Source organism: Aquila chrysaetos, chromosome 1 (assembly GCF_900496995.4).
Source record: "Aquila chrysaetos chrysaetos chromosome 1, bAquChr1.4, whole genome shotgun sequence".
In the NCBI taxonomy this organism is placed as follows: domain Eukaryota; kingdom Metazoa; phylum Chordata; class Aves; order Accipitriformes; family Accipitridae; genus Aquila; species Aquila chrysaetos.
In genome coordinates, this window is record NC_044004.1 from 16,910,753 (window position 1) to 16,923,274 (window position 12,522).

General features: G+C 36.4%; 1 protein-coding gene across 26 annotated transcripts in view; it reads right to left on the reverse strand.

Moving 5' to 3' along the window:
- Positions 1-2,486: 2,486 nt before the first annotated feature.
- PROM1 (prominin 1) overlaps positions 2,487-12,522 on the reverse strand; it is a 75,807-nt gene continuing 65,771 nt past the window's right edge. For 20 of the 26 annotated variants that reach the window (XM_030009938.1, XM_030010079.1, XM_030009977.1 and 17 more), the window contains 4 exons: positions 11,916-12,031; positions 10,748-11,486; positions 8,603-8,643; positions 6,925-8,378 (listed from right to left, as the gene is read on the reverse strand). In XM_030009938.1, coding sequence (XP_029865798.1) covers positions 11,450-11,486; positions 11,916-12,031 — 153 coding nt within the window. In that variant the 3' untranslated portion in view covers positions 6,925-8,378; positions 8,603-8,643; positions 10,748-11,449. Of the gene's footprint in view, positions 2,865-6,924; positions 8,379-8,602; positions 8,644-10,747; positions 11,487-11,915; positions 12,032-12,522 lie in introns of those variants that run through there. The other 6 variants (XM_030010086.1, XM_030010074.1, XM_030009984.2 and 3 more) reach the window with 4 other exon arrangements.

A 12,522-nucleotide genomic window follows, 5' to 3' on the forward strand; every position in this document is an offset into this window, starting at 1 on the left:
TGGGTCCCCCCTAAAGGCTTCTCCAGGCTGAACAATACCCGTTCCCTTGGTCTTTCCTCACAGGAGTGTGCTCCAGTCCCAACCATCTCAGTGGCTCTCCATTAGACTCACTCCAGTCTTTCCTGGATCTTAACTATACATGTTAAATACACATCCTTTCATACACACGTTCTCCAAATGCGTAATTTTGCTTTTCTTGGAGGCTTACCTTGTCAAAGTAGTGAATACTCATGATGTTTCTGTAGGTACCTAAATGTGAGGATTTTGCAGCAGGTGGACTACCTCACACTGCACTGAATTAGCAGCAGAAACAGCAGGCCTGGGTATTAGGGGTCTCCCTGGTTGCAGGAATCCAGACAAACATTTTTGCCTGCAGCTCCTCTGTCAAGAAAATAAAGACAACTTCCATCTCCACTTGAGCGGATTTCCTGAGGTACTTATGTATATGGGGACTAACAGGTTAACCTAAAATGAATGAAACAGCAGGTTTCATTCATTCACAAGGTACCTGAAGATTGCATTAAACTCACCACAAACACCACTCAATTCATCCTTTCATTAATGAATAGCACTTTCATACCAAGGTGACTGAAATGTCACAACTGTACATTTGTAGTGCTTAACACAATTAAACAGTAATGTAGCTGATACAATCATGGCGGTTATGCTAAGGTGGGGTATTTCAGTTAACATCCAATTTTCAAACATTTTGAAACCAAGATCATCATAGTCCACTGACTTGCTGAGGGTACATAGTGTTGCCTAATGAAATGCAATCTCCGCCACGCATCACCTTAGTATCGAAATCTTCACCTTTTTGTAAAATTTAGTGCTTAATTATATATTTTGGATCCTAGATATTTTACAAAAAGCATTTCATGAAAGAGGGGCCTTTGGTGCAAGGCTATTTGATTTCTAGTTTCCACTTCAACAGTGAAGCTTCAGGTGGTCCTTCCAGACAACACACTGCCAAGCAGAGCCCTGTGCAGCAGAGCTCTGCTCTACTGAAATGAGATAAAGTTTCCTAGGAAATAGCACACTAGCAAGTGTATATGACATTTGTCCTCTACTAAGCAGAATCAACGATGGCCATGTATTTTAGACTGTATCATCAAGAGTTCTACAATGTGTCAGACAACTTGGCTGCCTTCTGTGCTCAGTGCATATACACAGAGGAGGGCAGGAAGGGGAACATTTTCTTTTGCTGAACTGATGAAACTTCCTCTTTTCTCCTGCTATCAGTGTGGTAGGTGACTGATTCTCCCAGACTTCTCAATGCTAGACATCGTCTCATTTTTTAGGTCATTACTGTTGTAGTGGATACTACTTCAAAATATTCACTCTGCAGTGTGGATTTTGCATCATACAAAAGAGGAGTTTTAAAATATTTTAAAAACACATGTCAAGAAAACCCTCAACCTCCCCTTAACATTTCCAAATAGTTCCCAAATATCACTTTGATGCCTTTTGAATGTTTGCAAATCAAACAATTACCTTCATTTCTATGACAAAAATAAGTGAATAGGTGTACTACTACATTTTTTACTCACAGCACAAGAGGCTGGCAGGGGTAACTGAAGTTACAAAATTAAGATTAACCACATTAGATTTATGGCTGACAAAAATACAGACTTGCTTGAGCTTGCATTTTTTTTTTTTAATCAGCATTCAAGCTATATTTCTGCCTTGTACATACAACCTTCTGCACTGATCCCTTGTTCATTACTTGCTACTCCTTTCCATATATTTCAAGAGGTTTGGGGACAGAAAGTTATTTCAAGTTTTTTTGGTACAAGGCACAAAGTTTAGCGCTTGGACAGTCATGATCTGGAATTATGAAGTGAGAATTACAAATCCGTGAGTAAAGCTGGAGAAGTACTTACACGTAACAACGCCTTGCAGAAACTGTTTAATGGCAAATATGGAGCACTACTAATTTCTGTGGTACAAAGTTTTTCCAGTTATATCCCTGCTGCGAAGCTCCCTTGGGAACAAAAGGGATCATTGTTAAAAAATAGTCTGACTATAAATGTGTTGTAATCTCTGACAACAGGCTATTAGGTCTTGCTTTGTGTTTTGGCGAGATTTATGCAAGTGCCCAAGTGCACAGATACGAGATACCTTTCAGAATATTTACTGAATGCAAACATTAATATTACCGCTAACAGATCCTAATAACTCTGAACTCTGCAGATGCATCACAGATGAACACTTCTGATCTGCTATGTTTAGAAATGTATTCTTATTTTACTCTTTTATTTCTCCAATTTTTTTTCCTTGCTGGCTGAAACTTATCATTGTAATATAAACGTAGTAACATTGAAAATATTAATATTAATGAAAACATGTTCACAGTGGGTAAGTAATGACTCAGACCCGTAACTTCTCTTACACATTCTACCAACAATCTCTTAAGAAACAAGTATCAAATACCATGACTATATACAAGTAGCACCATTTAAAATTTTAAGAATGCACACTGAATATGTTTTCAAAAATCTTATTTTTATTGTTTGCACTAACTGTAGCATCATTTACAGCTTTCATCTTTAACACATTGAAGTGAAGCAGCACACACAAAAACCTATTCAAGGTCAGCAGTCTTAAAGTGGAACCTTGGTTACATAAATGCAGTACACCTTGGTGTGTTAACAGACCTAGGAACAGTTAGTTCATTCTAACACTTTAAGTACAGTCACTCCAGTTTCATGCATTTTTCAGGGCTGTTAAAAAGTTTCATTTTAGGGGTGCAAAGAGAAAACAGCTACAAGATTTATAGAGATGACTAATTTTTAAACCAAAATTCTTACATCTAAGTTATTAAACTACAGCACGGACCCTTCTTCAGTTGTAAAAATTTTGCTCTGCAAAACAAAAAAGAAAAAAAATTAGTCACTTTGCTATATTAAACACAAGTAAGATCATTAGCAGCCTGAACACTTGCTGGCTCATGCTGCATATATTCCCATTTGTGTCAAAAGTTTGCCAGGTTTAGTCACCAGCTGAGCTGAAATGGAAGTGGGTATAAAACCAATCACTTCTGCGAGGGCTTTGACTTTTTAAATCCTGGCTGAAAACCTGAGACTTACCAGACATTCAATCCCCTCTCACCCCTACAGAAAACAGACCCACAAACCAAGACAGTCTGTTTGATTTTACTCATTTCTGCAAGTTGTTTATGAACTAATTTTTATAATCAAAATGGTTAATTATTAAGTAGCAGTTTTGATGAACAAGCTTTATCCTCTCATATTCTGAATGTAGTTTTAAATTGTTCTAGCTGATGCATTTGTTATTGGATCTGATACATTTGTTTTTATCTTACTTTGCTGGCTTAAATCCAAAAGTCAGCACAAGAAGGAAGGAATAACAGAAGGCCAAAAACAAGCCCAGTTCAAACAGTTAGAATTAATAACAGTTAGGATTAATAACAGATAGGACAAACATCTCAGTACATACTAAAGACCTCATAGGAGGCCATCAGGGAGTCCCGAACTAGTAGCCATCACTGGGAGTTTAGGCTGTCCAGCCTTTCAGAAGCCACAGTTACAGGCTTTGCCACATTAGATTTCAGTGACTGAGCCTAGAACCTCCCTCTGTCCACACCCCTGAGAGACCCTCAAGATCAAAATAAAACAAAACTACAACAGGATTACTCTTAGGTATATTTGCTGTGCTTCAAGATGGGAGTTTTACCTGAAGAAAATCCTTAACCTCTAAAGATGCCAATAATGTAGGAGCAGAAACCATGCAGGGATTCCCAGCAATGTTCCCGTGCCAGTTTCATTGCTTCCGTTTCATTTTCAGACCCTTGACCATGTTGGGTTGGTTTTATAAGAGGCAGTATTGGAGGTTTCCCTAGTTTCTTAACAGAGCTCTTCCCTGCTCCCCTCATAGAAGTGGAAGTTTTCTGGACTGATTTGTCCTGGTTTGCTAGATCTTCTGGCTCCATACCAGCAGCTATTTGCTTCATGAGAGCCTCTGTGGGAGCCTTTTGGCACATGGTGGTCTTCAACACTTGTGTGGATTCACAAGCATGCGGGAGCTTTCTAAGTTCCACAGCAATCTGATTCCAGTAAATCTTTGGATTGTTTCTGAAAGCACGACAGACTGATGGCTTGCCAGTGAATTCGCACCAGTAGGACATGCCTTGGCTTCTGCATTCAATTCTAAGTTTCATCTCCTCGTCCCCACTCATGCTCATTGTGCAAACATCTTTGGTTTTAGTCCGAAAATTTATTTCTTCACCATTGCTTCTTTTCTTTGGCTTCACCTTCTGTCCCAATCCTCCCATGCCACAGATCACTACTAGGAAAAGAAGAGCAAAACTCTTCATGGTGAGAGGAGTTGACTGAGATCCTTGAGCAACACGATCCAAAAAGTGAAAGCAGTAAGTGGCTGCTCACAATTTAAAGGCTTGGTGCACAAAGAAGCCTCTTTCCAGCGAAACATGGGATGCAAAGTTGGTTTTTTTTTTTTTATAAAAATAATAAATCACACTTCAGTAGGCATGTACCCATAATTTATAGCCTGAGGGAGTGTCGAATAACCTGTGAACTCCCCCAAGAAGGTAACAAGACAAATCTTGTAAATGCAGTTAAATACAGAACGATAGTTGTGTAACTGAGAAGCACATTCCTATCCAGGATGAACATGTCATATTTGATTTTTAACAGATATTTTCCATTCTCCAGCTGCTTTATAGCTATCTTCATGCCAGAGCTTGTACGACCATATTGAAGTAAAAACAGATAGAAGTGCCAAAGCAATCTATTCAGCTACATCTGGATGATTATAAATTTGTCCTACTAATAAAGGCTGATTTGTGGAATGTGTTTTCTGTGGATTTGCACAGTAAGGATGCAACTTTAGTACTTCATTTTGTCAGCACATGACACGCAGTGGAGACACATGGAAGAATCACATTCTTTGAGCCATGAAAGATTTTTAGACTTGCAATATTTAAGCAAGATAAGGAATAAAGCTTTAGCAAAATAATGTATTACAGGCCTAAACATAAACCAAACATTTGGAATTTTTATCATCATTGTCACACCATGGGTTACTTTCAGCCAACAGAGCAAGACAACAGAACTAGCTTATCATAGGTCTCAGCAGCAGGGAACAGACCCCAGAGCATGTCAGACAGATATTTGTGCTTTATCACCTTTCACTTTTTTGTTTAAATAGCTATTTTCCTGTTGATAATAAATGAGCTGTAAAAACGCCATAAAACAAAGGCAAGAGAATAGAAATATTTTAGTGCAGAATCCTGTACTAGCAGTTTCCGCTGCAGTAACTAAAAGTAGAGCTAAGGAAAATCATGGTAACTCCCTTGGCATTCAGGAGATCATAAGGAAAAATCCCTCCCATGCTGTTGCAAGCCACAGTACTGTTCTGGCTAGTAAGACCCCACTAGGCACTTCTTTTGAAGATGTGTATGCTACACCCAGCCTGACCTGAACAGCTTCTGGAAGGCGTATCGTAGTATTTAGGTATGCTTGAATAACTGTGAGGTGCTAGAAACCCTAGGCTTAAGAATGGCCATACATAATGGAATACAATACCATTCTGTATACCTAGCCACTCAAAAGGTGTCACTAAAGAAAATACCAAGGCAAAAACATTCAACAAACAGTGAGGCAGAACAAAAAAATAAAATTGCAAAAAAATGCTTGTCTAATACTTGACAATAGAGTCCCTAGCTGCTGTGGCACCTCAGCTAGTCTAAGAGCTGCCTGCTTGAAGACAGAGCTACCTGGAACAGCCATTCTGAGTAGCCTGAACCTTGTTCTTCCAGTGAACGTATCATGAAGTTCCCCATGACTAAATATCATTTGACAGAGAGAACAACGTTGTTTTCTTTTCATCCCCTCTCTAAGACTATTTAATAACATTTTTAGTAGAGGTCTCATTTCTAGCTTCTTGTCATTTGATCCTCCTGCCTGTCTCTTTCAAAGCACAGTGGTGTGGCTCTCCTGTCAAGTCTTGGGAGAAAAAGCAATGGTACATGCCTACTTAAGATTTACAATTCTCTCTTCTGTTGTTTTCTGAGGAGTCTTCTCACCTGTCACCCAGCTAGACAGAAGAATCTTGTTGCCCACCTCACACTTCATTTCAAGGATTTCAAATCCCTACTGCAAGCACTCTAAGACCTCCTAATATTTGACAAACAAATATATTATTCACACTTGGTTATGCACGACAGCATTGACAGTTCCTAGATTAGAAACTAAAGGCATTTCTCTCTCTTGTTCTAACAATTGTTAAAGAGTTCAAAACAACTTAAAAGTTACTTTATACCAGTTCTGAAAGTTTTTAAAGTGTAATCATGAAAACAAATCACACTACAAGGATAAGGACAAATACCAAAGCTTGGACTCAAGAACTCTGGTATATTTATGTATTACAGTTAATATGTTACTGCCAAGCGTTTGTCTCACTCCCATCTGACATTTGTGTCCTCTCTCTGCCTGCACTTCAGATGAAACAGCTCAGGGTTTGTCATATCAGTGGAAAACAATTGTCCTTTTACAAGTTAAGCTAGGATGCCAGCAGTGAACTATGGGAGCTGAAGAACTGGCAAACATTTAATTCTGCTGTCCCTACTACAGAAACACCACCTTGAGCACTTGCAGGGTATGTGGATATCCTCCACAACTCATTAGCTTGAATCCTACCATCTTTGCATAAATCACATCCTTTGTGGAAGTCGGAAGCTCCCTCACCCACAGTCAATGTTCTTTCAGTCCTTCCTGCTCCAATTCTTGGTCTCTTAGGTTGCTTAAGCTAAAGTCATCAACAAAAGTCAAATATAGCAGAAATTTTTAATCAGGGTAAAAAAATTCATTTTCATAAGATTTTAACTCAGTGCAACTCTTCTGAGTCAGGTCTACATAACAAAACAATTGAGAATCAAATGTCAGGTAGTTAAGCAAGTTCTTTTTTATTTAAATGAACTGGGAACATTTTCTCAAATTAAAAATAGAAACTTTTAAAAATCTGCAGTTCTGAACATTACATATACACATATGCTACATACTGTCAATTAGAAATGTTTCCATTTATGACCTAAAAATGAAAAACTTAAGGTTATTCCAGATCAAAGACTGGTATCACTTTTCAGTATTTCCTTAAAATTATATGAATGATTTACAGGATTATCCCTACTTCAGGCCAATGAACTTTGCTGGAAACAAAGTTAACAATACTGATATATGAAGAGACACTATTTTAGATCAATGTACCCAATTACTTCACCTGCCAAAAGGTTTTATACTAGTAACATAGATACTTTTGGTCTTGTTGATGAATTCTGCTGTTAACTAATTCAGCAACGCAACTGTATGCCTAAATTCAAGGCAGTAACTCTTAATAGTACAAAAGTTAACTCCAATTGCTAAACACATTTGAATTTCAATATTGGAAATCATATTTTGAAATTATTTAGCAAAAATATTATCACTGCCCCCTGAAAGAGCCACAGCTTAACAGTGATACTATTAAGGACATTACAAAAGTGAGTGTGAATGAGGAAAAGGGAGACAGAGAATGTAAAGCATTCTAAAAATCACCAACATATGACGTCTCTCATGCTCTTTTTGAGTACTACTGAACTCTAGACAGCTTAGCTTTTTCGCTATATTACGCATCACGCACACTCCCAACCCTCCCACCCAAAGAGTTTCAAAACAAACTTCTCCAAAAAGTCACTTTTAGGTCTATACTGCAAAACCCACTAAATATTAAATAATTAAAAAAAGAGGGAGAAAACAAAATTGCAACTGAACTTTTCAGAGACACAAAGAGACACTGTGGATCCCATTACACTTCAAATTTAGTCCAAAGTGGTCATTCAAGAGCACCAAATAGCAACACTGATCATGCTGGTAAATTCATCTGTGAAGAGTATTATACAATATTAAAATCTTAACTAAACACAAGTTTTAAGAAAAATGTATATACAAAAGTCTCTGTATACAAAAATGTATCTTTATGTAAACGTTTATGTATTGTATTTAACACAAATCAACAATTTAAGAACTTGACCAACTGTCAGAGGATTGCTATGCAAAGGCTGTTAATCTAATTAATTTATATACTGTGATATAAGGTAGAAAGCCCAGTGTAAAAAAGTAAAAAACAAAAAACATTTTAATTCAAGCCTTGAACAGTGGTATTTGAGAGGCAGTGCCCTGACCACAAAATATTCTGTACAGTAGTTTATGGCATAACATTCAATAGTACATTTGGGATTTACAGTACGGGTGACATAAAACAAGTGGCTCAGGATTTGGAAGATGAATGCAAATAGCCAATACACTTGGAAGAATAATGATGTATTCCCGTAGAAGAATCTTGAGCCTCATTTATATAGCCTGGAAATAATCACAAAAACAATTCAGGAAAACTTGATGAAGACAGAATTATTATGTAATTTAAGCAGAATGAAGGCATAGATTTTCATATGAACATCAATATGGTTCAATAATTTTTTTTTTTATTTTTAAACCTTACAGCACTCATGTTACAGAAAGCAGAGCAGCCTTCTTAAAAATAATAGTAATAAACCTAGAATTGACTTTAAAAGCTTATTACTTACCCCTTAATGTTTCCAGTATGTGTTACCACTGTTCCACAGAGCTATACAAGAAAAAACACAAACCAAAACCATCATTTTCTTTTGCCCACAAATGGAACAGAAATACCGTGTCTACTAAGGTGAGACAAGCTCAGTTGGCACAAACTGTTCTCAAGCTTTTACCCATTTAATCAAGAATTTTTCAAACAAGAGGAAATAGATTCATGGTTTTCTCCACCAGCCTTTCTGGTTATCTTTGTTTCACGATAGAAACAAATGCTTGCATTACCTATTCAACACACCACTCCTTTGAGAACTTAATCCCGCCTCCAACTCTGCTCTCACAAAAATGGTGGCTGCATTTGAGGATATTTGTATCTTCAACATGTATATAAAAACACCTGTGTGAGATAGCTATACAAATATAAATATACCTCATATAGACCTCACACTTGTGTTTACATATCTTATATTTATAAAGAAAGATATTTGCATCTCTTTCCAGCAAAATAATCCAGCTCATTTTGAAGGACAAAAAAACACCCTATGGGATTCTTTACACCTGCAAAAAGTACAGGTGTACAGAGATCTATACAAAGTCATTTTTCTCAAAGTATCTCCCAAAATAATTTGCAGCAAATGAGAAAAAGCAAGGATAGCATAAAAGCGAAGAGTTTGCTGAAATGAAAATTAAAAACAAGACTCTATTGCTATGGGAATGCCAGACTGAGAAATTCAAAGCATGTATCTCATAATTAGCAGTTTTTCAAATTATCTCAGTTAGCACATCAGAAGACAGCATTGCTTCAAACTGAATCCTTACTTTTTATTATGGAAGGCCATTTTGAGTAACTTAAAATTTAGGAAAAGGAAGCCAGGACTGAACTTGTAGGTCTTTGTTTAAAAGATTATTGTATGTTAGTAATTTTTAGCTTATTCAGGAACACTGTATTAAACTATTCATCAATCACTGAAATATCACAGAAAACATGCTATGAACCTGAAGAGTATTAACAATCATACCAAAGATTCAAAGATCAGAAAGGGACTTCTAAGGCCTGGGCAATTATTAGTTTCCTCTCATGTAAAATATCAGAAGTCCTTAAAACTAAGAGTCCTTAGATATGCCAGTGCAGAGTACTTTTGAATTAAACAGGTAGGTTAATTTAGGGAGTACCCTTAATTTGCAGAACAGACCATAGCAATTGTGACCATAAATATCACTAAAAACATCATTATATATAAATACTTCCTTCAGAAGGAAATGTGGAATCAGGATTTGGTCAGTAAATAATTATTGTAAAATACGGTTCTAATAAATAATACTATACAACTAATCCAGCCATAAAATCCGGCAAGACTTCCAAACTTTGAGCTCTCTTGCTATTTACCTATTACTGAAAGAATGGTGATATCTTACTTCTCTGCCAATACTCAACCTATACTTTCAGTCATGAAGTTGCAAGTTAAGGCACAGTGAGCTACACATTTCAATCATAAATTAGATCCTTCCTTAAGGAACTTGGATATTTTGCAAACTCAAATATTGAAGTTGTAGGACATCCTATGTTACCCCCATGGAAACTCAAAGTCTCACAAGTAGCTAAGGTTTTACAGCACAGGAGTTGTAGAGACAGAAAAGAACCCAAATCTCCTCCTTTTTAAACACAACTTGAATTTCTTGTTTTGTGATGCTACGTTAGCAGGAACACCCATTTTCTCTGTTCATGTTTTCTGCATTCCCTGGATCACCTGCCTTTTGCACAGGAAAAGCTCTTCTCACCATCTAAAAAATAAAACAACTCAGGAGTAGGAATGCATCCCATCCTATCACTTTCAACTGCTATCAGAGTATTTTAATATGTTTTTTATCAATTTAGGACCACCCACTGTCCTAGATAAATACCTAATTACCTGGATTTTAAGATCAAATTTAGGGGATTGCTTTGTTAAGTTGCTGGAAATTACTACAGTATCTGCTGTTATGTAAAAAATATTTAAGAAATATAAATCATACAGCATTTTCTACAGTGAGTAATCATGCAAAAACCCCATAAATAGATAATGAAGTGATTCACTTTAAAACGTGCAGAAAATTGGATAGGTTATTAATATAGTAAATGAAGTAAGGACCCATGAAGGCATGCAGTTTCAGACTTGGTTTACCTTGTAAAAACAGGATTGTGTATACCATATAAATGCTCTTTATGATAACCATTATTACCATTTTCCGTACTGTAATAAAATAAATACACCAAGAAAGACCATGTTAACTATAAGATGCACTATGTACACTATGGCTTCTAAGACATGTACATGGATGATAGTATTATATGCAAAGATAAAATGTGTCTGTACAATAGAATTTAACTTTTCCTTTGTAACACTCAGGAGTTACAGCATAATTATAATTTTACATTTTTAATACTTTTATACTCTCCAAAAATTAATTAATTAATTAGCTATTCTTTTTGAGCTGGATATTCTAAGATTATCTATAAAGTCTGGTGAAACAGAACATGTTACCTCTCTTGAAGTAACAAGTTACATTAAAAATATAAACCCTCCCACCTGAATAAAGTAATTTTAACAAATACCAGCAAAAATGTCTTACGTTTTCATGGGTATAGTTTCAACACTAAAAAACACAGAAAAGGAGGAGTAATTAACTAGACACTAATAAGTGAGTAATTTTAGCTGTACATGCCTGTTTCTGCTCTACTGACTTGTGAACGTGTAATGAAAAATGACCAGTATGAAATCTGAGAAATGCAGTGCACAGGCTAACTGAACAATGAATGAGCAAAACAAAGACAAGAAAAGAAACAGTAAAAACAAAACTGATAGGAAAATATGTAAGAACAGTTATCATAAAGTAAAATGCCAAGTCCCTGAGACAGAGGAACTGCAATTGAAAAAGGAAAGACTGGTTAGGAATAACTAAGACAGTAAGAAAGTAAATTATTAATTCAAGGAGATTACAAAGCAGGCATAATTCACCTTAACAGGTTACTTAGCAAAGCTAATCATTTGCACATTTGGAAGATATTTATATAAATGCTGTACACAAAGCTCTGAAGATCTCATTCTGAAATAAGTTTCTCAAAGTCAGAGCTGGCAATATCTGCACAGAATCATAGCAAGTCAAGGCAACCAAAGCCCACCTGCATGAAGCACTTTGCAGGCGTCAACCCAAACCTGCAGTATTTCACAAGCACATGCAGTTCTAATCTGACAGCCCAGAAGGTTAAGGATTATAGTGCCTTCATGTGAAATACTAGAAAAAACATTTCAATCCATTTGCAATTTAGCTTACTTAGGAATACATACTTACTCATCATACACATCCTCTGTATCCATTCTACGATAGTATTTGGAGAGTTTTACAGCAAAAATTATGGCAGGAATTAAAAATATTGAAGAGCCTCCCAAACCAAACCAGAAGGTATTCTGTAACACAGCAAAATCCAGGAAAAAAAGATCACAGAGAAAATTTATCAGAAAAGTACTGAATCCTTACTTGATATTCTAAGCATTGTTACTTGAAGAACACAGTAGAAATTAGTGGCACTGGTCTTGTGGACTATCTGAGGCTCCTTGTACTAATGTGGAACAGGGCACGTTAAGCAATCTCCACTGTCAGTGTGAACTAAAGTAAGAACACCACCATCTTACAAATGTAACCAAACAGGAATATGTCCGAAGTTGCTAAAAGCTACGCAGCCATAGTGCCCTAAAGTTATTTCAACGTAGTCAAGCCTTGGGCAAGAAAGTAATTTTGTGTCTCAGCATTAATTTTCTAGCCACATTATTTCTTTTTCCGTTCTTGATATTTTGAAGTATTTGTCTGTCTTGTGGTTCTTGTCAAAATCTGAGTTTCCAGCACTTTTTCAAGGTACTTTTAAACTTGCTAACTGCAGCCTGTTTGTGTAACTAATTTC